At 43.8% G+C, this 27976-nt stretch overlaps 1 protein-coding gene across 1 annotated transcript; it reads right to left on the bottom strand.

The window, feature by feature from the left end:
* Positions 1–140: 140 nt before the first annotated feature.
* Positions 141–25424, bottom strand: CSRP1 (cysteine and glycine rich protein 1). The gene is made up of 6 exons (XM_081011913.1): positions 25266–25424; positions 12404–12516; positions 5039–5207; positions 4028–4157; positions 2612–2705; positions 141–1891 (listed from the first exon to the last, which is right to left on the bottom strand). Exons 2-6 carry the CDS (start codon positions 12513–12515, stop codon positions 1815–1817), a joined length of 582 nt encoding a protein of 193 aa, XP_080868039.1. The 5' UTR covers position 12516; positions 25266–25424; the 3' UTR covers positions 141–1814.
* Between the last annotated feature and the right edge of the window lie 2552 nt (positions 25425–27976).

Genomic DNA, 27976 nt, shown 5'->3' with positions numbered 1-27976 from the left:
TCTCTCACCCAATTTCCCTCATCCGCATGCATTATTTCTGCCTTCATCTCTAGAAATTGCAAACATGCAGGCTTTCCCACACAGACAGATTCATGGCAGGTTTCCTCTTCCTTAAATACAGGAGAGCCAGACACACAAACTCCTTTTAACCGCTTTATTGAATACATGGAATTTTATTTGCTCTAGTATGTAACAGAACATTGTAAAAATGTTATTACTACAGGTTTTCTGGCAAGTTTGTAACAAATGTGCATGGACCCACAGAAATGTAATCTAATTTCATGCAAATCCCCTAAAGCGGAGAGATTAAAACATTATTCAGGCTGCATCCTAAAGGAAAGGATATGAACTGTGCATTTAGATCACACTGAAAACTAATATGGACCCATATTGTGCTAAATAAATTGGGGGACACGTGACCTAGATTATCTGTTAAAAAGCTCCAAACCCTTTGAAGGCTTATACCTTGAAAGCAAGACTTCCCCTGAGCTTCATAAAAGGAAGAAGTAAGACTGCAAACATTAGACCCCATATATAGATGCTTATAAGATCTACAGCTTCTGTGGTTTGGAATCTTCCTTAATCTCTTCTTAAACCCTATAAAATGATACACTACAGGTCCAGTTAATCACTGGCTTCAATCTTCTATTACATTAAGAGCTTTGCAGGAAGTGAATTGAATCTGACAGCTCCTGTTTTTAGTGCTTGTTTGGACAGGATACTCAGGTGCCTGTAGTTCCATGACAATGCAATAGGCAGGTCCTCTCCTGCCCAGGGAACCTCCCCAAGCAGAGACAAGAACGAACAGGGGCTACCCTCAAGGCAAAGAAGTGAAGCTGACCCATTAAGCACTTCCTTTGTTCAAGGGGGAAGTGACACAGAAAGGACTGATGATAACCTGAAGCAGTAGCAAATTGGACTTCTAGACCCTCTACTTCTCAGTGGTCCCAGTCGCCGTAAGTAACAAATATTGAAACTTTGGTTGTACACCTTCAAACTTGTACACCTTCTAGGAGTGACAGGAATGGTGGGCCACTGGGGAAAGCACCTGTGTATCAGTCTCTGAAACCTTATTTCGATATGATATAAATTCTCCCAAATATGAAAAAGCGCCTTAATACTATAGTAGTAATTTTTCTGAAATGAAATGTTCAAAGTTACAACAGTTTAGGATTTGCCTGCATAGTTCCTCCAAACTCTAGAAAAGTGCTTTATTTACACTTTTGTGCATGTTTACACACTTTCCCTTTCCTTCTCTGTATCACTTGTACACAACTAAGTAGTTTTAGTTTTCAGCTCTTTATCCTTGTGGTCCACAATCATCTTTGATCAGCTTCATATTTTGCACTTGACTTTTCAATAAGACTTAATATCACAATATATAATATGTTCTCACAAAAATAACCTTTGCTGGGGTAGGAGGAAGAGGTGTTTTGAAGAAGCTATCACAGTGTTTTATATACGGAAATGGCTATGCTCTCTGCTGTATATAGTTTCAGCTGTGGCTGAAAGCGTGAAACTGTATTTAAGAAGGCCACTGTATTAATGTGAGCCATGGTAGGTTAGAGCCCACTGCAGATCATTGGAAACTTTAGTGTCTTCTAGGGCATATGGGTCAGGACTATATGGTTGGCTGCTGAGCTAGTAAACAGGAGGTGGGCCAGTGATACACTGGAAAGCAGCAGATTCTGTTACTGTTAATACATTTGCAAGAACTGGTGAAATTGCCTTGAGGGTCAGTCTGGATGAGTTCAGCATTCGCAAAGCATTCAGTGCTGGAGAGGAGACTTCTAAGTCTCTCATGGGCCAGCTCTTCACTGGGAGTGGACAAGTGCTCCAGCTCCCTGCCCAAAGCCAAAGCCCTTGGGTCCGAAGTTCTTGGCATAGCAGCCTGCAGGAGAAAAGGTGAAGAGAGACACAGTCAGAGTGTTGGCTATGCGGCAAACCAACAGTTCATACGGCATAAATCGCTGAGCAAAAGCAGGAAAATTACACTTCCCTTTTCAGGGGCAAACTACACACATGTAACTTCTCCCACTCCATTTCAAACACTTTCATTATTATTATTATTTTTTACAAAACACAGCTGTAGAGGCTGCCATCTGCAGCCATTGCATTTAAAAGTTTTAGTGGAAAACCCACTAGAGGCATAGAGATAAGAAGCCTCTTCCCACCCACTGTGATTAATAATTTTGTAAAACAACAATGAGCATCAGCAATAAGTTACACAAGACAGGGGCATTGTGAGTTGATTAGGCCTTAAGACACACTGTGCTGATATGAAAAACGTGTTTATATATATACCTGTAGGTATCATTAGATATTATCAAGGTGGGCAAACTGATGAAGGGTAGGGAGAATTTATCAGTCTCACTATTACACTGCAAGTCAAAGAACAGTTATAAATAGTAGAGGTTTGCCACCAACGGTTCTATGAAAGCTCTAAATAGCAACTTTTTGCAATTTTGCATCTTGGTCCTCCAAGACCATCTGGAGGGGGACAGAACACCCTTTGCATTAGCATCACATTTGACACATTGACCCGTGACTAACCATCACATCTCACTAGAAATCTAACACAAGCAAGACATCCTGAAATATAAATTCTTACCTTTGCAGTAGATTTCACCGTCTTTATCAGCCAAAGTAGTGGACTCTAAACTTTTACCACACTTTGCACATCTGAAACATGCTTTGTGCCATGACTGAGGAAAACATAGAAGACAAGATATTAGGGTGCAAGTAAAAGGATTCACCACAACACTTTTGGCCTCCTACATTAGGTATTGTCAGGTTCTTATTTTTTTTAAGACAGTAGTTCTCACTGGCAATGCATGAGGCCAGCAGCTCAGTCACCCATCTTCCCATCCCAAGTACTGTTTTGTACTGAAATATTCCAAATTCCTAGTGATCACTCCTAGATTCTAGCATTTGAAGGCTTGCATGCAACCCAAGGAAGAGAATGTACACACCCCAACTAACTTCATTAATATTCGTATGTAATCGCTTAGCTCCATTTATGCTGCTAGCCTTAATCATAATTTAGGGCAAGGAGTTTCCAAGATCAGTGTAGGTAAAGGTAAAGGGACCCCTGACCATTAGGTCCAGTCGTGACCAACTCTGGGGTTGCAGCGCTCATCTTGCTTTATTGGCCGAGGGAGCCGGTGTTTGTCCGCAGACATGTGGCCAGCATGACTAAGCCGCTTCTGGCGAACCAGAGCAGCACACAGAAACGCTGTTTACCTTCCCGCTGAAGCGGTACCTATTTATCTGCTTGCACTTTGACGTGCTTTCGAACTGCTAGGTTGGCAGGAGCAGGGACAAAGCAACGGGAGCTCACGCCATCACGGGGATTCGAACCACCGACCCTCTGATCGGCAAGTCCTAGGCTCTGTGGTTTAACCCACAGCGCCACCCGCATCCTTAAAGATCAATGTACACTGCAACAAAAAGATGCCACATTTCTGTCTTGATTCTGCAATAGATTACAAAAATATCCATGCTAATCTGACAGAGGATAAGTTTTGAAGGCTGTTTTGAGCACCTTCACAAAAAGTTGTTGAGCACTCAAGAGCTGCTTCTTATAACATGAAGTTCTTACACAGACATAGTTTCCATGGGCAGGATATGCCTAAGGAGCCTGTGAGTGGAAACCCTGTGCAAGGATTCTGCTTGTGCAGTGGGCATTCTCCCCCCCCCTTCCCCATGCCCCCTGCAGTTGGCTCAGGGGGCAATGGAAGAAACCCAAGAGGAGAGGGGAGGAGAGTTTGCTCTGTCTGGCAAGTTGAAATGCTTCCGAAAACGGAACATTCATAATACTGCAACATTAAATTCCACCCCATGCAACAAGTTTTGTGTAAATTGCAATGTGGGAAAATTACACACGCGCGTGTTTCACTATGTATGCCCCAAATCAGGAAACCCCAACTGGAAGCGGTTTCCCCATTGCCTCCAATGTTTTTGATTTACTCTCACACCAGTGTGTGATTTATGCTCTGAGGTTCAGCTCTTAACAGCAGGCTCTTACCTTTCCAGCTCCAACCACCTTCTCGGCAGCATACACAGCCTGTCCGCAGCGGGGACAGCCGTCAGCACCACCCACCTTCTGCGCCATCTTGGATGCATTGGGATTGTTGGTAGGCTGGTGGGGCTGGGGCCTGTAGAGTCCAGACAGGGAAACAATCATTATATGTCTGCAGGTTTGTACACTGTAGAGTCTGCAGGGAAGGAGGATATTGGTGACAGCCAATTCCGTTTGTGGCTATGGAAGGAGTGGGGAACAAAAACAGTGTGCCATCAGTATTCTAGGGACTGGTAAGTTATAGGATAGTGTTGTTCCCAAACTTCCATTTTTGCTGGTGAATGCCAGATCAGTGTGCTGCGTACCATGGGGCATTGGGGACAAGACCACATAGTTTGTTTACATCACAGAAATCTGGCGGGATGAGAATCTGGTCTGGTACTCATCCAGATAATTTCAGTCATATACTCAATACAGCAGTAGTCAAGGACTACAGCTTAGGAGAGGGGGCAGAAATTGCGTCATTCCAAAAGATAGAGTGCCCAAGTTTGCTTTTTCACTTTCTAAAATATCCATATTTGGCACAGTTATCGCTAGACAGGGCCTTATTCAAGCTGGCACTTGTAATCAAGGTTAACCTGGGAAAAAGAGGATTTGGGGCTTGTTTTGTTGGCTTTTGTCTAGATTATAGATAATGCCAATACGTTATGGTGTTTAAGAGGGGGCAGGCCACACATTTAAATAACCAGAGTGCTGCATTTTTTCTGCACCCAGAAGCACTTGGGAATTGATCAAGTCCCCAATTAAAATTGTTACCAGTCATGGGGATTTTCCCCATATATGAGAGAGCATTGTGGTATTTTAATCAAAAGCAGCATTGGGTCAGAATTATCTCTGAATTATAGGGACTTCTCCAGAAGTAACTCCTCTTTCTGCATGAGCAAAAATAAAATCTTCACCTAAGACAGACAATATGATCACACTTGTTACCAAGATGCAGAAAGATTTACAACTTACTGCTCAGGTTTGATCCCAAGTCCTTCCCCCCTGTCCATGCTCAGAGTCCCTGCTCCCTGTCCAAATCCATAGCCTTTTGGTCCATACTTCTTCCCATAGCATGACTTGCAGTAGATTTCTTCTCCATGCACAGCTACTGTGGTGCTGTCCAAGTTCTTTTTGCAAACCACTGCAAGGAAGGGAGAAGGAAGAGACAAAACTCAGAAGGCCTTCAGAAGCTTTAAGTATCAGACCTGCTTTCTCCAAGGAGATACCTGAGGAGATTTGTGGGTAGCCATTCAATACCTGCAGTGCCACAGAGAATTAGGGTCAAAGTACAGATGACACTGAAGAGCTACTGTCAAGATGATGATGATGATGATAATTTATTTATACCCTGCCGTTCCCGGTTTAAAAACCGGGCTCAGGGCAGCTAACAGCAAATATAAAACATTAAAATGTGACTTAAAAATGGCATAAAACAGCATAAAATAAAACATCAATAAAATTCAAAAATTCAGGGGTCATTTTTGGGGGGGGCGGAACCCCGTCAGTAGACATCAAATGATCACCAGGGCTAACTGGCCAAGTTGGTCCTACTAGGGCCAGCAAGGAGACCAGGGAAGAATTTAAATGTGGGGTCCCAGAAATGGTTTCTTCATAGAAGAGGAAAGGGAATAGAGGATCAGGGTAATTCAAACTGAAGGCCAGGCAGAATGGCTCTGTCTTACAGGCCCTGCGGAAGGAGATCAAGTCCCATGTGTGTTCGCGGGGGGTGGGGTGGAAATCCTCATCTCCCAGATGAAAAGGTGAGGGTGCTGGGCTCAATGGCTCCTCCAAGGACAGCCCCAGCAAGTTACCATGGTGAGCTGTGGAATACCATTTAATTTGGACATAATTGACAAGCGAAGAGGCACCCCCCTGAAAAGATCCTGATTTATGCTGCAGGAAAAAACCAAGTTGGTCCTACTAGGGTTTGGAAAGAATGAAAGACGCTTATTTCTGCTTTGCTTGAGAGGTGGAAGGAGGGGAGGGGAGGCAATATTTTAAGTCATTTTGGGAGGGTCTGCATTATCTACTCTCCCCTAAAGCAATGGAATGTAAAGTTTTGGGGAAGAGTGACTTTAAAAATACATCTTTGGGTACTTCTATAACTAAGGACTTTGCCTGAAAGAAGATGGAGAGGAACAACCTTAAGGGACTTTGAGGGACTTTGACCACTCCTTTGAACTTCGTATTATGAAATTAAAATAATAAAGAAGAAAAGTTTGGGAACAACTGGATTGATTGTCTGATAAGCACTCGGAAGAGAATAAACTGTGGAGTTGGATGTAATGGAACTGAGGATTGGCAGGATGGACTGCAGAAAGAATTATTAGTTTAGGGGGGAGAATGGAGAGAAGATATGGATTTTCTTGAGATTATATCAACCCCACCTCCTTGAAGCTGGAAATAAGAACAGTGAAAGAGACAGGGTGGACCACAGTGCATACCATCTTGATGGCATCTGAGACTTTCAGACAGAAAAGAAGAGATATGGATTATGTTTATTAATGATTTATTAATTAACTGTTTGTATGTAAAATGCAGGATTAAATTTTGGCAAAATGTGAGGGGTGGGTGACACTGGGAGATTGGTAGTGTGAGGGGGTGATGTATATTATATATTTATACCCCCCAAAAATTCTAGGGGTTTCATTTTCACCCTCTGCATGCAGCACCAGTGAGGCTGAGTTGTTGATTACTGGGGCAAGATGTCAGACAGCAATGCTCAAGGCCATGTTAGGGAAGAATGTGTGCGTGTTGTCTGGGAGGAAGCAAGATCTGTTTTTCTCAGGCAAAGTGTTACCGTATTTTTCGTCCCATAGGACGCACCTAGTTTTTTGGGGGGGGAAATAAAGGAAAAAAATTTTTCCTTTATTTCCCCCCCCCCCCAAAACCAGGTCGGGTAAACTGAACCAGGTTGAGGAATAGCGGGATTGCGGCGCTGCGCCTTCCTGCTGTCCCCGAGCTTGTGGGGCTGGCCGATGTCTGCCTAGCATGCGTGGTGCTCTGCTTCAGGGTGCCCTGCGCGCCAGGCTGCTATCCGCACCGTGGGGAGCCCTGAGGAGAACTCCTGCAGGGCTCCCCACACTGCGGATGTCTGCCCGGTGCGAGGGGCACTCTGCTTCAGGGAGCCCCTCACACCGGGCGGCAGGCTGCTATCCGCAGCCTAGACAGCCCTGCGGGACCTCCCGCAGGGTTGCCTAGGCTGCGGATGCGTTCCCGAAGCGCCGGGTACTCTGCTTTCAGCGCGCCCACCCTGCGGGAAGCAGGCTGCTATCCGCAGCCTAGACAGCCCTGCGGGAACTCCCGCAGGGCTGCCTAGGCTGCGGATGTCTTCCTGAAGCCTGGAGAGCAAGAGGGGTTGGTGCGCACCGACCCCTCTCGCTCTCCAAGCTTCAGCGAAAGCCTGCATTCGCCCCATAGGACGCACCCAGATTTCCCCTTCATTTTTGGAGGGGAAAAAGTGCGTCCTACAGGGCGAAAAATACGGTACTCAAGAGGTATCAGAAGGAAATGTTTCAAAATTGATGAATGATTATTACAGATAGATAAAAGAGGATTTACTCTACTCAACTATTTTGAGGACAGTTTATAACAATGTATAAAAGCCACAGCAAAAACTGGTAATTGAACAGGCGGTGTGTAGGGAGAAGGGATGACTGTATCATGAAATGATAGTTGGAAAAGTTATTTTATTGGGAGCAGGAAAGGAGGGAGGAAAACATCTGGGGTGTGTGGGAAATCAGCTTTTAAATTTGTATTGAATTTGTAGTAATTTGTATTAATTTTGTGAAAATTTTGTTAAATATTATTGAAAATCAATAAAAAATTATTGAAAAAGAAAATTGACAGAGCTTTCCAACTGCAGACAAGGATGCTTCTGCCTGGGCTATCCAGTATCTGACAGCTTCACTGTTGCACACAAACACATTTCCCTCTCTCAAATGCACATTCAGACCTCAGCATCACTCATACTGGTGTCCTCTCTTAACCCTTGCCTTGATTCTAGGGTCAGAACTGCAGAGGGTGAGGAGAGGAGAAGAACGATGGCCACAAGGATAAGGGGGATCAGAACTGAGGCCAAGAGCTAATGTTATGTTTCTCCCAGCTGCAAAGGAATTAGAGCCTTGAGTTCTATATTGTCCTTAAAGAGAGAGAGATGTTGAGAATGCCAACAGCAGTCAAGTTTTAAAACCTCAGGAGGCTGGAGTTTGCCTCTTAGCCCAAAATAAAATTGTCTTACTCTTAAAGAATGCGAAAACAAAACAGAGCACTCCCCTAGGAATGCCACAGTAGCAACAGTAGCAACAGCCTATACCTTGCAACTAAATATGGGTCTCCGAGACTGAATATCCCATCCTCATCACCAAATATGGTACTATTTTCCTCTGACTGGTCTAGCCCTCCAGCAGAGAGAATTAATAGGAGGAGGAGTGTCAAGATGTGCTGCCATCAAAAACAGCTTACATTTCTTGGAGTGGAGTTCCAAAACTTGCCTGGCCTGGATGTCTTGTACAATCACTACAAGTTAGGCTCAGCTATTTTGAACAGTGTGTCATATTGGGCTGCTGGGTCATTATAGCAATCTTAAGGGGAATCAGCTTTGATCAAAGATACTTGGTTCTATGTTTCTGGTGAAGGGGATTGAAGTGTGTCTTCTTTCCATTCAGAGTTTTGCCCTCTCCATATCAAAGGCCCCTTTTGCTCAGCCCTATATACACATCTTTGAGAAGCCACTGCCAAATGCCTCGCTAAGATGCCATTCTCAATTATTTGAAATCAGGATGTTAGCCGAAGTTCTGAAGCAGATTCCATACCAATGAGCTCAGAAAAGCTAAAAAGGACTAGGTTTGGGGTTGTTTGCAGATGACAGCTGTTTAGCGTATCCACACACTTCAAGAAGAATCTGGTGTTTGTTTTGATGTAACCCAAGCCCACCACTTACCGTATTTTTCGCTGTATAAGACGCACCAGACCACAAGATGCAACTAGTTTTTGGAGGAGGAAAACAAGAAAAAAAATATTCTGAATCTCAGAAGCCAGAACAGCAAGAGGGATTGCTGCTCAGTGAAAGCAGCAATCCCTCTTGCTGTTCTGGCTTCTGGGATAGCTGCGCAGCCTGCATTTGCTCCATAAGACGCACACACATTTCCCCTTACTTTTTAGGAGGGAAAAAGTGAGTCTTATAGAGCAAAAAATACGGTACTTACACTTACATGCTCTACAATGCGTCACTGATTAACTATGTTGCTCTCTGTTGTAATCAGTCGAACAGGAACTGATTCACTGCTGGTGTGTTCCCTTTACTCTCATTCAGAGCAAATGAGGCCCCTTCTCAGTAACTGTCCAGGAAGCCGATATGTTTAGGAACTTCTCCTCCCACCCCCCCACAAACAATGGAGCTTGGGTCTTATTTGGAACTGGTAAAGGCTAATGGGTTTGATGAGCTACATCCTTTTTTATCTTAAGGGTTTTGATTTATCAAGTTCTCTTGACAGTTTACTGATTAAGACTCTGCTTAGTTTATATTCAGAGGAATGTTAATGGTGATTTCCTGCCATGCAGTATTCTTCACTGTTTGTTCCAAACAATGCACTGCTCTGTTTATTTTTAACAGAAAAGTGGTATAAAAGTTTCATAAATAAATGACTTGGCAATGTTATTCTGTCTCATCTCTCTTCACATTTGTAACATGGCTGGTAATGCAGTTCATTGTTTGTGGGTTGGCAACCCTCCAACGTAGACTTTGGCTCTCTGGTGAACAAATGGTGTGATCTTTGGGTCTCCCGGTTCCCCAAGCCTGGAAGTGTTCTTATTTGAGGCCATAATATCTGCAAGTCCACAACTGTTCAGTTACTTGCACAGACCATTGGTACATCTAGTTTTGTACTGTCTGTAAACTGTCTGGCATGGCTCTTCAGGGTTTCAGGCAAGGTTCTCTCCCCAGCCCTACCTGGAGATGTTGGGGAATGAACCTGACACCTTCTGCATGCAAAGCAGATGCTCTATGACTGAGCTATGGCCCTTCCCCAGGAGCTGCAGCTCTTCCCCTACTTCAGACATTTCCCCCCTGTAGCTTTGCTCAAGGTTGATGTAAAAATTAGATCTCCACACCCACATTATACATGAACAGGCAAGTCACTTGAACAACAGATGAGACTGCTCCTATTAAGTCTCCTTTGTTAGGGTCAAAGTGAGTTTATGTGGTCACAGGGACCAGAGGTTGGTACACATTGTGCAGTAAGAGAGCAGCACAACTTTTGTTTTAAGATGTCCATAGCTGCAGTAAAAATCACATTTTCCAGCTGCTAAACTAGAGAACAGCTGTTGCCCCAGGTCAACACAGTCCCATCACAGAGGGCATTTCCCTTCAGTGCTTTGAGATTAGCAGATTAGCCGCATTTCCTTTCACCAGCTATTGTTTAGTTTATTCACAACCACAGCAAGCTGAAGCATATACAAGATTCTCAGAGGCGGAACACACAAACATAGGAGGTCATCAGACACACAGCGCATAAGAAAAGACAAACACAGCATTAGTGTGAAGATAAGCCTAACATTGGATGCAGTAGAGAGCAGAGCACAAGAACAGAAAGCTTTTTATTTTATTTAAAAAACAACAACCAAGTCAACACCAGCTGGCTAAAGAGGCTCTACATTTGACATTCAGCTTCAATAGGCAGGGCCTATCAGGTTTAAAATTCTGGCTATGAATTCACTGTCAATTAGAATGGAGTTACAGAGAGAGCGAGATCCATTGCCATTATGAAACAATTTAATATAGAACCTTTTAACATCTATGACTAGCACTACAGTGCATGGAAATTTAATGGTTGTGCTTGCAGAGTACAGGGACTGTAGGGCAGAGTAGGACAGAAAGCTTTTGAATTACATGGAACACTTACTCCTGCCTGATTAAGAGTTCCATGCAACTTGAAAGCAGGCTCCCATATCTGTTAACACAGATGACTCAATAAAAAGGACCGTCAGAAACCTTCTTGTATGAAATAATAGAGCAGGAAAAATTTCATGACATTTCTGGCCATCAGTAGCACTTTACAAGTCTGATTTCAGGATTCAAAAAACTTTCACTAGTTGAACTTGCAAAATAACTTGAAACACGAGCTAATAATTTGAACACTGGCATATGTAATGTACATGAAGAGATCAACAATGTTCCAGCTTTCAAACTCATCTGATAAAAGATTGGTAAATATGCAGGAAGTTTAAAAAGTGCTTTTAAGAACATTTTTTTCCCTCCAATTTTTGAACAGTCATATTACATGTTCCTTTGCAATCTGGGGGGAAATGACTGGCGTGCTTTACTCAGGGTTACGAGAGAAGGCAATCCTTCACTGTTTAGGGGGACATTCTGAGCAGCAGATTTGTACTGCCAAAACGTGGTTGTGCATGCACAGTTCAAAATCTGAAGCAAGAATTCTCAGGGTACTGCAGAGATTCTGGTGGGAGCCACAGTGAATGCTACAAGCAAGGCTTATCCCTTTAGACAAGGTAGATACTTCCTGGGTTGCTGGGACTACTGGACAGGTGTACAAAGTGGAAAGCAGTTTGGTTAGAACAGGGGTGTTGCTAACCTCTTTTTGAGCAGAGGGCCACATTGATTCTTCAGGCCCTATGTGGTAGGCATGGACAGTTTTCAAGATTGCCTTTCAAAGAATTTTCCATCAGCTACCTACACTATTTTAAGACAATCTTTAATCATTTTTTAAACTTTTTTTTTTATTAAATTCAGTAAACAAAGAGATTTGGAGGGGCTTGGGAAGCACACACAAAAACCCCTATGGCATCACAGCAAGACAGCCAGTAGAGAAGTGGATGGATTTTTTAATGACGAATTGGGGACACAAAAATCTTTTGGGGGCTGGATACAGCCTATGGGTTATTAGTCCCCCCCCCCATTGGAATGTTGCTGCCCAGGAGCTCTTGGCCATGTACACGATTCTCTTTCATGTACATAATTTATATTCACAGCACCCCTGTGTGAGCCAGATCATGTGGCAAAATACATGACATGTGTTTAAGCAGCTCAGCAGTCAAAATACCAGGCCCTACTACCTGCCGACCTTCCACTGTAGCTCTACAGTACTCCTGTCCAAAGAGCAGAGGCAGTGTTGTATAGTAGTTAGACTGCAGGACTTCCTTACAGAGAGCTAGTTTGCATTGGCAAACCATTGGCAGCAAAACAGCAAAGCCAAATTGCAACATATTCCCTACTAGCTGCTGAAGAAATCCCAGAATTTATTTACCATGTTGGCAAGAGTATTGTGCATGTCTGCATGAAAAGAAAATCAGAGACATCCCTGGGGTTGCCATACTCACTGCATAAGAAGCAGGATTTGTGGAAACTGTTGCCTTCACATTGCACCTCCTCAGCAAAGTACACTGTTTTCTGGCACACGCCACACTTTTTTCCTCCACCCCAATTCGGCATCCTGTAAAGGGAACAAATGGGGGGGGGGATGTAATTGACTGAAGACAGGGGAACTGGGGTAGCACAATGAACTTACCACAGGACTGGCCCACCCATGAGGCAAGGTGAGGCAACCGCCTCAGGTGACAGGATCCACAGGGGCAGCAGATCCTGATGTGGATCTTTATTACCTCTTTGTTCCTTATATAGATCTTCACCCATCCCTTATTCCATGGCAAAGAGGGCGGCATCACTTTGTCATTTGCATCGGTGCCCAAATGTATTGGGCTGGCCCTGACTTACCAGTTACCAAGAATGCATTCAAATAACCCATTAAAACCCAATAATCAACCTGCATGAAGCTGTGAAAAGAATGGTTTGCAGACTTTATTGATGTGGCAGAAATTACCTTTACTGCAGGCCATAGTGTGTGGACCCAGATAAACAGCTCGCATATTTCTATAACTAAGGGTGTTGCCACATCATTAGCCCCATTCCTGCCACCCTTATTTGGCTTGCTCTTTGTATTTCCTGCACACACTGGTTTTTATGCATTCACAGCACACTCATTTTATGATGGAGGTGGGTGTTTATGTCAGGCATAGGCAAACTCGGCCCTCCAGATGTTTTGGGACTACAACTCCCATTATCCCTATCTAACAGGACCAGTGGTCAGGGATGATGGGAGTTGTAGTTCCAAAACATCTGGAGGGCTGAGTTTGCCTATGCCTGTTTTATGTTGCTGACTTTAGTACATTGCAGACATGCACTAAAGAGATCTAGAGCTGCACTAGCCTCTGATGTCAGTAGCTTCCTTCACTTGGCTCCCTGTCTTCCACATCAAGCTTCTATTCCAAGAATGTTGAGGGAGGAAATTAACAGTGGGATAATGAGAAATACCACATGCCTGTAATACCCCTCCCTTGCCTGCAAGAGTCACTCACTGGAATTAATGGCACAGATTCAGAAGGCTTCTGCCAGTTTGTATATTGTGTACAGTCTTGCTGCATAAGTTACACAAATTTCCAACTATGTTTTAAATAGTAGATTTCTACAGATACCCAAGTCTCATTGCTTTCACATTTCTGAAATAAAGAGTGGGGATGAGGGAAGTTCTAGTAGGATTACCACATTACAGTTTAAGAGATTCACATTATGTCTTTAGACACCACGGTAGTGCCAGGAACAAGGAACCCAATCATTCCACCCACCCATCCGTCTGTCTTTCACCCTAAGGCCCTTGTGTAGGTTACAACATTAAAACAACTTACAATGACATAAATAGGATGGATCCTAAAAAATATACATCTCAAGTGTCAAAAGCCAGGGTAAAGAGATATATCTACATTTGTCAGAAGCTGTATAATGAAGGTGCCAGATACACCTTGGTGGGGAGGGAGGTCCACAATTTAGGGGCTCCCACGGAAAATGCCCTCTCCTGGACCTCCACCACCCCAAGCTTATGAAGGTGGAGACCTCTGCTGATTTTAGCACCTGAGGTGAAGCAGAAGGAGAATGTACAAAAGGAATGGGGGCCTGGAAGAAGCAGAAGAAACGGCCTCAGTTTCATTAGGCATTTTAAGGGCAGACTGTTGCAACTCTGTTCTTGCTGCTTTGAAGATCTGGAAAGCAAAGCTCAAGGTAAAGCATTTCCTGTGAATTTGCTTCCTGCAGAATAAATGGCCTTTACCTTAATTTTGCGTGACGCAAGGAGGATGCTACCTTAAGATATAGCACCAAGTGGCTCAGAAATGATAAGCCATCCATGTGCCAAATCTGTCCAAGGTAGCTTTTAACCTAGAAAGAAAGAAGTCTTATGATCCAGGCACAAGGCCAATACTCCAGTGATACATTCTCTTCCAGGATGTGCATAAACCCACCAACTCCTCATAAAAGGACGGAAAAAATAAAACAGAAAGGTGTGGTTAGAAATATGGAGCCAAGGCCAAAAATAAACAGATAAGGAACACGGAATAGAGCAGTGCATGGCTGAAGAGTGCAGGAAGTCTCATTTTCTGAATTAGTGATATACAGTATCAATCTGATGTTAGCAGTATTTCTTAAGCTTCTCTGGCTGAACTTAGAGAACTAAGAACTGAAGAGGAAGTCCACCTTGATCATGTCCACATGGTTCAAGAAGGGACACCCCCTCTCTTATCACATAACTACTGTGCCATCAAGTCAGCTGTCTTAAGAACTGTGTGGCAAGAGCTGACTGGTCCTCCCAGCCTCAATCCGATCTGGGAGGAATGGCAAGACACCCAGAACTGCCACTTACATTGGTGAGGGCAGAGGGCACCTCCATCAAGCAACTCCATCAAGCCCTCTCTTACAAGGGTTGTGATTACAATGAAAGCAGCTTTACAAAGAAAGAACTGTGTGGCAGGAGCTGCCTTGTCCTACTGGCCTGGACATTGTCACCAGCTCTGCTCCTGGATCTGGCCTGAGAAGAAGACTATTTCTGGGGATGGACAGCCAGAATTGCCACTGACATCAGCTGTAACTTTATGAACTTGTGCTTGAACTTGCCTTTTCCTCTTCCCTCCCATTCCCTTTTCTTTGTGTGCCATGTTATTTTGGATTGCAAGCCTGTGGGCAGGGACTGTCATAGAACTGGTGTTTGGAAGTCACTCTAAGAAGTTTGGAAGTCACTTTCCAACGAAAAGGTGTAGTATAAATTCTGTAAATAATTAATAAATGCCTAAAAACAAATACGCGAAGTGGATTCTCCATGCAGAGGCCCAATTGGTACAATTTATTCTTCTGATGAAAAGGGGAAGAGGTCCTGAACTTGATATACATCTAGAGTGCCCAGATCACACTTTTAAGTGAGACAGCTTATACTATACAGAATATTATGTTTTTGCAAAGCAAAGCTGAACATCTCTCTCTCTCTCTCTCTCTCTCTCTCCTATCATCCATTGGAATGAGAAAGCAGCTTGGTGTAAGCACCTTCTTTTTACTGACAATGCAAAATAACCCAATATATATTTGCAGTTCTGCCTTTTGTGAGTTGGATAACTCCTTGTTCAACAATATAACACCTCTTCCAAACCAGAAGCATAAAAAACAGCAGTGGCAGCACTAGGCACAAACAAGGCAAATCAGGTCATGTCACATGTGGAGGCCAGGTGCTCAGGAGGACAGGGAGCTTGCAGCTTGGATAGTTGCATAAACAAGTGGAGTTCAGCAGGTGTACCTGTGTAAACAAGGGGATTTCAGCTGGTGTAGCATTTTCCATCCCAGCACAAGTCACACCTGTTGAGATTTCCGCTTTTGCACAATTGTTAAAAGTACAGTAGCCCTTTCTCCATTCAACTTGCCTAATTTAAAGGCTGTTTTTAGGCATCTGTATCTATCTGCCTATCTCCCCAAGTACAATTGCTCATACTCATAGTCTGCCCTCTTGAGCAAAGGGCTGCAGACCCTGGCTTAAGTGTACTGGCTGATCTGCAAGTTGCTGCTGCCTGAGAAGCTCACCCAGTTCTGAAGAGTTCCTTTCCAAAAAAAACAACAACAAACACTGGACTAAGGTTGGGAGATTTTGCAGCAACTGAGGAAAAAGGAAAAAAGCAGTTTTATCAAAGCACCTTTTTAAAATATTTCCCTCAGTTGTCTGTCTCAGCCTTCCCACCTCAATATCCTGCAAACTAGCTTTTCACGTTCTGTATCCCTCCCTCGCTGCCAAGTACGGTAATTCCAGCTAGGAGCCTTGGATTGCCTTAAAAGGAAATGTGGCTCAGACTCTCTCTCATTTCTTTCTGCTGGGGCATAGCCCAGCAAGCTGAGCAGGAAGGAGGCCAGCCCTGGCTTTCAATAAAATGGAGTGACCCTGCAGAACAGCACCTTTCAGTGCTACACAGTGTACGATGGGAGCATAATTAGATTGTCTATGCTATCTTCAGCAGCTGGGGGTAAAGCCCTGATCTCTGCATGCTCCAAATGCAGGGCTGTTCAGATGGTGCAAAGGAGGGCAAGCCCTTCTATAGCTGTGTCAAGGAAGAAGCTTCTGCACGTGTGGTTTTTCTCATGACAAGTTTCACCTGCAAAACTTCCTTTTTTGGGGTTCAAGACTGGTTAGGAATACATAATGCTACTTGACTGACAACCACTCACTCATTGCACATTATCATTGGGTGTATTGGGTTTAGTTCAAGACGTTTGTCCAGCCACTGAATATTATTGACCAGATACTAAATCCAGGCTATCAATAATATGCAGACCAACAGTATCAGTGAACAAAAGTGCAAAGAGAAAATATGTGGGATTGTGCCTTGCCAGTGAGAAGTCCTCAATTTGCAAGATTCTTCAGGAGTTATCTTTAACCTGGCCAGGATACCACACACAGTTTTATTTGGATCTGATCTATGCATCTCCAAATTGCCATCATTTTATTTGTAGTGATTTAATCAATAGCTAGATTAAAGTAGCTAGGATTACCACCAAATTACAGCACTAATTTACCAGGGGGAAGGGAGAGGCTATGAAGTCAAAAACAGAAGAGGCTTAAACTTGACCTGATTAACTAGATGCAGCTAGACATATCCTGAAATAAATTGAATTCAGCAGCACATTCTAGAGGTCACAATCTTATTACTGCTATTGCTATTGCTATTACTACTACTACCACTACAACTCAAGTTCCAAATTATTAACTAGAATAACTCAAAAGAGATGCATTTATACCGAGTGAGATATAGGACCATGTCTCCTGACCCAAGATCCTTTAACTCAGGAATGAATAAGTAACCTGTGGCCCTTGCTTGACTACAGCTTCCATCGTTCCTGACCATTTGCCATGCTGTCTGCAGCTTATGGGAGTTGATGTCCAGCAACATCTAAAGGCCCATAGGATTTCCTGTTCTAACTGGGATTGCCAAGTACCAAACCTGGGCCCTGCTCTATACAAAGCATGCGCTCCCCGACTCAGCTGTGACTCCCAACAGCTTCAGGTTCCAGGAAGAAATATAAGGCTGTGAACAAGGATAAAGCTTAAGTGAAATAGAAGATTAATTAGTTAGATGATTCTGCATGTGAAGCATTCTCAGCAGCGCTGCTTTAAAATAGTCACAGCATATAATATTTCAACAACCAAAGCTTTATTCTATGCTTCCCACAAATCTTAAGTATCTGTTCCATCCAAACAACACTGCCAATGCCAAACAAGTAAAAGATTGGAAGATGTGGGGAAAAGCAGCTCTTAAGTTAACCTATCTTAAAATGCAATGAGAAAAAGGGGTATGTATCGAGAAGCTTAGGTGTGTCAAACAACTCCACTAATAAAAGAGGATTCAATAAGGTTTGCTAAGGTAAAAAAAAAACCCTGCTCCAATCCAGAAATACATATATAGCAGTACATGGCCTATGAGCAGCTGTATGAACTTAGCTGCTCAATGGTTATCAGCTTAAAATGCACCAATTTTGGGTTGAGTTATGGCCTGAGTTTGCACTATCCTCTCTCCTCAAGGGGACAGCTAAATTTGCTCCCTCCGCCAAGTAGAAGATTGAGGCTGTCAGCTTTGAATGGCCCTAACATTTTTTTGCACTCTCCACAGGGTTCCTATTCACATGCACACTGCTCTCACTGGACTGGGGTTGCTTGTGTGTAAAGAGTACTGGAACTAAACACAAACTCAGATAAAGCAAAGTATTGTGATCCATCGCTGTAATACTTAAAACTATTAAATAACTAACTTTAACAAATATTTCACATTGAAAACAGAATTAATATGACATATACTGGGTGTCATAAAACTGAAGAACCAGATAGGTACCAATCTGCCACTGGACTCACTGGTTAGCTTTTTAGGCCAAGTCTGATCTGGGGATTTGGAGACAGTGACTCATATTTTAAGAACGGCATAAATGGAAGAAGATAAACCAACTTTCCATAGATGAATAGAGTTGTGGGATATGCCTCTTTCAATTAAAACTCACAAATATGATAAGTGGTAGAAAGGGGAGGTATAACACAAGGTGGCCCTACTCTATTTTGGGATGGGTCTGAGTACCTCTATTCTATTAGGAAATAACTATGTTTTTTACAATAAACACCATATGGTCAGCAGTAACATACTTAATTTAAGTTAACACTAAGTAAACTATTTGTAAATTATTTATTGTCTTCTCTTACTCCACTCATTAGTTATTGCTTCTTCTAACTCTTGTTTCCCTTATATTATCTTTCAAAAGTAGATGATATATTAGTGTGCAAACTGCTGTTGTGTTTCTTTTGTTATTTCTGAAATTAAAAAAACCTGATTAAGGATTTGTCAGGATTGCTATTGATATAGTTTACTCACAGTGGTTTGCTTACAGTGAAAACACCATACAAGGATATATATGACGGCAGGATATTCCTTTAAGTAATGATTTTTAAAATTGCTCCTTTTAAATGATAAGAAAGTTGAGATAAGAGTGTTATGAAACATTTGAAAATATATTTGGCAATAATATCTGATAACCAGATTTCCTAGTTACATGGAGTGGGATGCACCTAACTAGGCTTCTGTTTGCACAATGGGGTTCACCACCCCATTCGCCCTCTGAAATTGGCCCTATGGGGTTGGGAGAATCCCCAGAACAGTGCACAGGGGGGAAGGGGATCATTCTGTCTGCCAAGCCAAAATGCTTGCAGATATGGCATTTCTCATGGCATTATGTTGAATTGCACACATTTTTAATATGCATAGGGTGTAGATATATTGTATTTTGTAAACAATCTACACCAACATCGTTCCATATGGTATGAAGGCTTATATGTAGTCCTCAGCACTTTGCAAATAGAGATCAGCAGTTCAGGGACAGCCATCAAGACACCCAATATATGTAATCTAAACCTAAATACTTTCCCAGAAAGATGGGAAGCACCTGATTACATTGTTATGGTCCCACTGCAATAATAAAGAAGTACAAGGGTGACAACAGAAGCAGGTCAAACGCAGTCGGAACTTTCCACTCAATCAAAATGACACACTAAACATTTTGCGCCAGGCAGGAACCAGCTATGTTTAAACAGAAATTGTTGGTTCATTTCTAAAAATAATGTGTCAATAAGCATACAGATATGGGTGATCCAGTATACACTGTGCACAATATACAGACTTTAAAAAAGTTTTTGACAAAGTTCTTACTGGAGACTTCTGAAGAAGCTTAGCAGTCATGGACTAAGAACACCTGTCCTCTTATAGATAAGTAAAGAACAGGAAGCAGAGAGAAGGAATAAATGGACAGTTCTGACATGGAAGAGTGTAAAAAGTGTGATTTCCTGAGGAACAGTATTGGAACATTATATATATAAATATATACACACATACACATACATACAGTTGGGGGAAGGGGCAGCCGGTCACTGGGACAGCAGGAAGTTAAGAATCATGGTTATGCCGCAGCTGCTGCTTATCTAGTTAGATCAAAATCATTGTTTACAGTTTTTAAATTAATTCTTTGTTCTATTCAAATGGTGGCCTTCCCTTCTTGCCTGTCAAATCCTATTGCACCCAACTACAGAAATTATGTGGTTCGACGCTGAACGGTTGATGAATTGAAACAGGAAATTTATCTTTCCACCCTCAGTAAGATTATGACTGTTTATAGTCTCCCACACTACATAAGGAAGTAGGCTTTATCTAAACTTTGCATTCACAAGTATCAATTGCATATCAGTATTTCTATTTCCCATGGCTGTATGTCTAATCTAAGAGACAATTGCCAGAACGTATAATTTTAAAATGGATTATCCGATGCTTTCCGGATGTTTACATTATCATTTGGAAGGGATTCCTTCTGAGCTATGAGTCACCACCTGCAAAAGCACAATAGGAGTAGAACACTCAGAGGCTGAGCCCACTGGAAATATATCCAATACTAATATGGGAGAATCATCCATCTATCAAGGGACCAGAAAATATAGCTGCAGCAAATTTGGTTTAGGTTCTCCCCCCTCCCCCTGTATGCTTGGACACAACATGTCATGAGACTGAAGGCAGAGGGAGAGAACTGTAGAGGGGAAATTTCACAAAACAACAATGTGATTATGAGATCAGCCCTCATCCATAATGCTCAGGAAGAAGCTGCAGGAGTTGCTTGTACCACAAGCTACTTGATTATAGCAGGTAATGGAAGTTCAAGCTGAGCAAGACACAGGGCAGATTGTGACTTCCTTTGCAGCTCAACAATTTTTTTCAAAAGAAGAAGAAAGTATTCTCAGGTGGGGGAAGTTTGCTCCTCTTCAAATCATGTATATTTGCATTATGACACCACTAAACCAGTCACAAGATTCTCATATGTTTGTTGTTGGATGCACTACAGGGCATACACTGCAGGTCAGCTGCTGGAGTTTCAGAATAGCACTGATCTGTGCTAAACTGGCAGAATAAAAAAAAAGCATTGAAAGGAAATATTTAATGAAGCATGAGATCGCAACCACTAAGTTTAACAGCAGCAGAGGGTGGCCTGATAAATGGCACTATAGAAAAACAAAGAGATTAACTGTACACCCCTATCCATAACAAAATTAAAGTAATTGGATTTAACCCACTTTAGACCCATTAACGTTAATCGGATTCATCACAGTTTATAAGTAAGTTAAGTTAGAGCTGGTAAGTGAGAACCAAATAATCTGTACAAATGTGGGGGAAAGCTGGAATGACATCCACTGCCTGGGGTTGGGAGCCTGTGGCTGTTTTGAAGACCACAACTCTCATCATCCCTGACCATTGGCCATGCTGTCTGGGGGTGATGGTAAAAAGGTAAAGGTAAAGGACCCCTGACAGTTAAGTCCAGTCACAGACAACTCTGGGGTTGCGGCACTCATCTTGCTTTACAGGCCGAGGGAGCCGGCATTTGTCCATAGACAGTTTTTTCGGGTCGTGTGGCCAGCATGACTAAGCCGCTTCTGGTGCAACGGAACACCGAAACCAGAGCAGCTCACAGAAATGCCATTTACCTTCCCGCCGGAGTGGTACCTATTTATCTACTTGCACTTTTTTGGCATGCTTTCGAACTGATAGGTTGGCAGGAGCAGGGACCGAGCAACGGGAGCTCACCCCATGGCGGGGATTCAAACAGCCGACCTTATGATTGGCAAGCCCAAGAGGCTCAGTGGTTTAGACCACTAAATGTTCCTGTTCCTGTTCTAGTCTGTCAACTGCAGCTTCTGAAGAAAATCCCCATGCTTCCTTAAATGTAAATTACAACAGCTTCGTTCTAAGGCTCAGTCACATTCATGACTTGGGGGCAAATAAAAAAAAAGAAAAGGCAGTAAGTAGTTGCGGGACATACTTTTCAGGGCCCAGAATTAGAAGTTCCAATGACGAGGGGATATGGGGGAAATTGGGAGACTGCCTCGTCCTTAAGGGAGACAATCCTCATAAGTCTGCATTATGAAAGTGTGGCTGGGGTACAGGGACATACCCACGTGTTGGCCAGGTTGGTCTCCACCTTGGGAGTAAACCCAAAGGGGAGCAAAATCGTGCCTCTCCACTCTGGCTCAGAGTGGCCAGGAGCCTGCCAGCCCTTCGGCACGCTCTATGGTCCGCTCCTCTGCTGATCTGGGGGGCAGGCAAGTGTGTAGGCTCCTCTAGGCACCTTGGTAGAGGAATCCAGTTGTTGGTGTGGGCCATCAGAGCAGCCCTGTGGGCCCCCCCTGCCCAATTGGCCAGCGGCTTTATTTGAAATGTGAGGTTAGCACCCACTGGAGCTTGGAGGGAAGAAAGAGTGGGCAAGAGATGCTGGAGGAGGAAAAATGAAGGAGGAGAGGAGCAGAGTAGACCCCACCCACATGGCCACAGAGGAAGTCACTGATGGGTGCATGAAAAGCAATGAAAAGCAAACATTTTGAGTTTCTGGTCCATGGTGTCTCTCAACTTCAGAGCTGCTGATACAAGCCAAGGGAGCAACAGAGCCTAGGTACACCACTGCTAGTGTGCCTAGCATCCCATTTCCCTCTACAATTTCTACAAGTAATTATCATTTAAGCACTTGAATCCCCTGTGTGACAATCTTATTGTGATCATGATTCTAAGGCAAATCACTAATATTATCATGTTACAGATGAGAAACTGAGGCTGGCCAAATGGCTAAAGAACTGAATCTGAACCCAGGAGGCCTGGAGTAGCCTCACCATACAATCCAGCTAATTATTTCACGAGCAAAAAAACCTGATTTATGCAAACTCACAAAGTTTTCTGTGGTTGTTTTGCCACATTCTTGAAGCTAATAGTCACTTGTGGTCAGGAAGGTTCCAAGTCTGCTTGGGAAGGAACACAGACACTCATGCAATTATCAGATCATTGAGTAATAGCATGCTTTACCATAAATGGACATTCTTTAGTACTAAACAACAGTCAAATTCTTAAGTAAAGAGGTACTGCAACTAGACAAAGCAAGATTATAGTAATTCCATTCAGCACAATGCACTCTACTATCGGCCCAGTACCTTTCCATAACAGGCTTCAATACTGACTTTTCAATGTTCAGGGTAGATAAGGATTCCCAGCACAAACTCTGGCAATCTAAAGTACTTGCTTCAATTTTAAAAAAAGCCAAACATTCTTTTAGGTGCACAGAGCTAGGCCTAACAATCTCTTAACTTCATTTCCAGTCTTAAAATGTGAATATTTACAGGATGTATACTGAGAATCAGTAATACTAATGAAACCTAAACTGAAGTTCCATAAACCCTTACAATGTCTTCTAAGTCAGCCAGGCCCAGGGTGTTTATTTTTGTTTTTTTTGCAAAGAAGTCAAGTGTTCAACAGGTACTCAGCATGCTCAATACTTTTGAAATTGTGGTACCAAATAGCTCTGAAGTTTTTAGTCAACCATACAAATTCAGAATGCAACTGCTGTTGAAGATAATTGCCAGTGTATAATTACAACAATAGAAATAATAGCCTTGGGGTATTTATCAAGGAGTAGAACTGTTCCTTCTGTTATTCAAATTAAGAATTTACCTAATACACCACCCTAAATACTAATGCCAGCAAGATTTCAACAGACTGTATTTGTACAGCAAATGTACTGTAGTTGAAAACTGTAATGCTGGTGGTCAACAAAAGAGGTTTAAAGACTGTCTCAAGGCAACTCTTAAAAAATGTAGTATAAACACTGACAACTAGGAAATACTGGCCTGCGAGCGCTCCAGTTGTAGAACAGCCTTTACCAAAGGTGTCATGGACTTTGTAGACACTCGAACTCAGGACACAAGGGAGAAACGTGCTAAGAAGAAGGCATGCTTGGCAAATCCACACCGTGATCAACTCCTGCCCAGGAACCAATGTCCCCACTGTGGAAGGACATGTGGATCCAGAATTGGCCTCCACAGTCACTTACGGACTCATTGTTAAAACCGTGTTTATGGAAGACAATCTTACTCGGCTACGAGTGATCGCCAAAGAAGAAGAAGAAGGTGTGTCACACAGTATGTTCCATCATGCTACTCAGGGCACCACACTTTAAAGAGGAACCTGTGGGAACCTGTGGGTGGGGAACCTGTGGATCTCGAGATATTGCTGGATTTCCAAGTCCCATCCAGTTAGCATGGCCCATGATCAGGATGGCAGGAGATGCAGTTCAGCAGCATCTGGACAACCACTGGTTCCACATCCCTTTACATTGTAGGCAATTCAGAGGAGGTCAGTGAAGATGCACAGGGGTATAGAAAGTTGTTTTAGGAATGGTTGAGGAAACTGGATATGATTAAGCTGGAGACTTGAAGACTGAGAGGAAATGCAAAGACACTCTTCAAAACCTGAACAGCTGTCCCACAGGAGAGGGCAAATACTTGTTCTTTGCTGCTGCAGAGGGCAGGACTAGGTTTAATGGGTTGATTTACAGGGGTAGATTTGGGTTGAACATTAGGAAGAGACTTCAAGAGGAGAGCAGTTCAACAACAGAGAAGAGCTCTTTCTCCTGGAGTTTCTCAGGCAGGGACTGGACAGCCATCTGATGGGGATGCTCAAACTCTGGATTTCGTGCACTGGTCTAGACAGTCTACAGGACACCCACCATGTACTTTTTAGAAGAAATATACCACTCATCAGCTAAGAATGAAATGTAGTCACACGCCTTTTGGACATCATATCACAATGAAGGCTCTGGAGGGGTCAGAGCAGAATTTTCTTCAGTATGCCCCCCCAAACTCCAAAAAAGGAGGTCCCATTCAAACGTTTAAGATGCATTCACAAAGGCAAAACCTGGTTCTGAACTGAAAAGCCAAGAATCAGGTAGTAAGGCTGAGTGTGTTGCAATGCTTTTTAAAATTGCATATTGACCCCAAATAATTACCATTTCCCTGCAGGGGGAGAAAAGATGCGAATCATGTCTCACAGTCGAGGAGGCACAGTTTGGTTTAGGGCTCGTCAGCTCTACGGGATTCAGCGTGGCTTACTCTCGCGTAACCTCCCCCCCCCCCGCGCGCGCGCGCGCGCGCGTTTTCAGGGCGCAAACAGGGCTTGTGCGTCTTGAGGGGTTTGATTAGTTCATTTTACGCACACTCCTGTCGCGGAGACGGCTGCTTCTGAGGGGGAACCAACGGGGCTCAGAACCCCGAAAGTTAGCTCTGTGACATAAGGGGAAAAGGCGCGGCAAGACATGGCGCCCCTGCCGCCACAAGGGAACTTTCTTCAGGCGCGCTGCAGCCGGAACAGCAGCAGCAGCAGCAGGGCGTTTGCCACCAACCCTTCCAAGGCAGAGCCGCGGCGGCCCAAGTGCCCCGCCCGTGGAACGGCGGGAAAAGGAGGGAAAAGGCCGGGCCTGGCGCTTGCTTACCTGGCGAATGCTGGCGCGCGTCCGGCTGCTGACTGCTGTCCCTCTACGCTCTGGCTCTTTCTCCCTCAGGCTGGCCGGGCTCAAGCCTCCCGAGAGCGGGGCTTGTTTTGTTCTGCTCGGCGGAAGGCGTGTCCCTGAGCACCCCGCAGCCCGCGCGCCCGCCCAAAGAAAGTCGCCGGGGAAGAGCGAGCGAGGCAAGGAGGGAGGGACCGAGGGCTGGCTGCTGAGGGCGCCTTTTTCGTCTGTTTTTTGCACTCAGCACCACAAAAGGCCTGAGGTCACGTTTCCTGAAGAAACAAACAAACAAGGCAGGCAGGCAGGCAGCGAGCGGGGCAGGGTCGCCCACCCAAGTGGATGAGCGAAGCAGCTGATGCTGAGGAGAACAGGGACAGGGGAAAAAAGCATGGGGTAGCAAAATAATCATAACCATATCTCTTTTTATAAAAAAAAAAGCACTTTCCCAAACCACTTTGAGATTTTATTAGCATCAAGCGGCATATACATCTTGTGAAATAAAAGCAAACAATAAAACAGAAGATTTTGGCGTCACACAGGGCGCTGCTGAAATTTGAAAGTCCAAAGCGGGCCACTGCATACCATTTCGAAAATGCAAACAAGAATTCAAGTGATTAAGGAGCCCCCAACGGCACAAAGCGTCAGTACCTCTGGCTGTTAACCAGAAGGTTGGTGGTTTGAGCCCACCCAGAAACAGCTTGAAGGGACGTGGGTGGTGCTGTGTGTTAAACCACAGAGCCTAGGACTGGCCGATCAGAAGGTCGGCGGTTCGAATCCCCGCGACGGGGTGAGCTCCCATTGCTCGGTCCCTGCTCCTGCCAACCTAGCAGTTCGAAAGCACGTCAAAGTGCAAGTAGATAAATAGGTACCACTCCGGTGGGAAGGGAAACGGCATTTCCATGCACTGCTCTGGTTCGCCAGAAGCGGCTTAGTCATGCTGGCCACATGACCCGGAAGCTGCACGCCGGCTCCCTTGGCCAATAAAGCGAGATGAGCGCCCCAACCCCAGAGTCGGTCACGACCAGACCTAATGGTCAGGGGCCATTTACCTTTACTTCACCTAGGGACAGCTTGGGGCAGGATTCCCGCAGTGCAGGGGTTTGGACTGGATGACCCTTGGGGTCCCTTCTAACTCTACAATTCTATGATTATCACGTAAGCTTAAAAAAAGACATAATTCTTGGTGTGGTGCTTTCAGTAACCATTCATTTTTGGTATTCAGTGTGGTGTAGTGGTTAAGAGTGGTAGTGTTGTAATTTGGTGAACCAGGTTCGCTTCCCCGCTCCTCCACATGCAGCTGCTGGGTGACCTTGGGCAAGTCACACTTCTTTGAAGTCTCTCAGCCTCACTCACCTCACAGAGTGTTTGTTGTGGGGGAGGAAGGGAAAGGAGATTGTTAGCCACTTTGAGACTCCTTTGGGTAGTGATAAAGCAGGATATCAAATCCAAACTCCTCCTCCTCCTCCTCTTCTTCTCTATTTGGAATGAATGTCCCACAACTAAGTCTGAAAAGGAGGACCTCTCTTGGCAAAGGGGATGCTACCTCTCCCAGAGCTTGTGGTAATGCTCAAGTAATAACAGGCCTCTGCACCCCCAGCAAAGCTCCCATGCCTTTAGCAGCTGCATGACAACCAGAAATGCAACAGGTACATACGGTAATATGTATTGTGGCTGCTTGAATGCCATGCATCTGACAAAAGGCACAGATAATTGTGCCAGATCTGTTGTCTTTCTTCTTATCCCCCAGCCAGCCAGCCCACCTTTGGAGCTCTCCTGATACATGTGAAAGATATGAAGGACTGTCTTACAGTGCAATCCTATGCGTATTTCCTCCAGAGTAAGACCCGTTGTGTTCAATGGAATCAGCATAGGCTTGTAGTCTTAGTGCTTTCCTTTCTGATAACACATGAGAGAGAGAGAAATACTTCAAACAAAATGTGGAAGCTTCAAAGGGAATATTCGGAAATACTTCCTGGTTCGGTGTTGTTACTGATGGGTGACTATTTTTATTGATTAGTGAACATATCATAACATACCAGAAAGAAAGAAGAGGTACCAAGTAGGGATGTATATACTGTATATTTAAAGGTTGCAATACTACAACCAGCCACTTAGATGTGCTCACAAGTGCAGCATGTCAATGATCCCCAGTAGCTTATTCCTAGCCATCTATAACCCTGGGTGAAAACTGCTTCTGAACATGGTGGTTCTATTTAACTGTCATTAATTTGCTGGACCTTTTTAGAAAGCTACCAATCATCAGCACATCTTGCACTAGTTAAATTTGTGTGTTAATTAAACATTGTGTTGACAATGTTCTCTATCCACATCTCTTTCCCATGCTGTTCTTATTTTATTTTATTGCCTTTGTCTTGTGTTTTGAAAAGTATTGAGCCCTAACCTCTTTGGCTTTTCTTCATGGGAAAGATCCTCCAACACTTTGAGCATTGGCTTGCTTTTTTCTGAACCTCTTCCACTTCTATGATCATTCCACTGAAATGAGGTTTTCTTGAGAAATGCCAGCAGGGCTAATTGAAAAAAAAAAGTGCCAATGGTTTGCCGAAGCCCTTTATGCATCTTTTATTTGAGTTTTCTTTGAAACATCCATCAAGGAACCTTGTGTACTTCTACCACTGCGAGATGCATGAGTTACGCAATGTATCACCATGAACAGTGAACATTGCCTAAGAAGTGCC

This window comes from Podarcis pityusensis (genome assembly GCF_964106645.2).
Source record: "Podarcis pityusensis genome assembly, chromosome: 6".
NCBI lineage: Eukaryota > Metazoa > Chordata > Lepidosauria > Squamata > Lacertidae > Podarcis > Podarcis pityusensis.
Note: the sequence above shows the minus strand (reverse complement) of the source record. Positions and strands in the feature narration are given on the sequence as shown.

What these genes read in the sequence shown, in the direction of transcription:
- CSRP1 (XM_081011913.1), bottom strand. Translation starts at nt 12,515, where the DNA reads ATGCCGAATTGGGGTGGAGGAAAAAAGTGTGGCGTGTGCCAGAAAACA. An exon ending in CTTGGGATCAAACCTGAGCA is followed by an intron (nt 4,158 to 5,038) that starts GTAAGTTGTAAA and finishes TGGACTCTACAG; the next exon opens with GCCCCAGCCCCACCAGCCTA. An exon ending in CGGTGAAATCTACTGCAAAG is followed by an intron (nt 1,892 to 2,611) that starts GTAAGAATTTAT and finishes TTTCTCCTGCAG; the next exon opens with GCTGCTATGCCAAGAACTTC.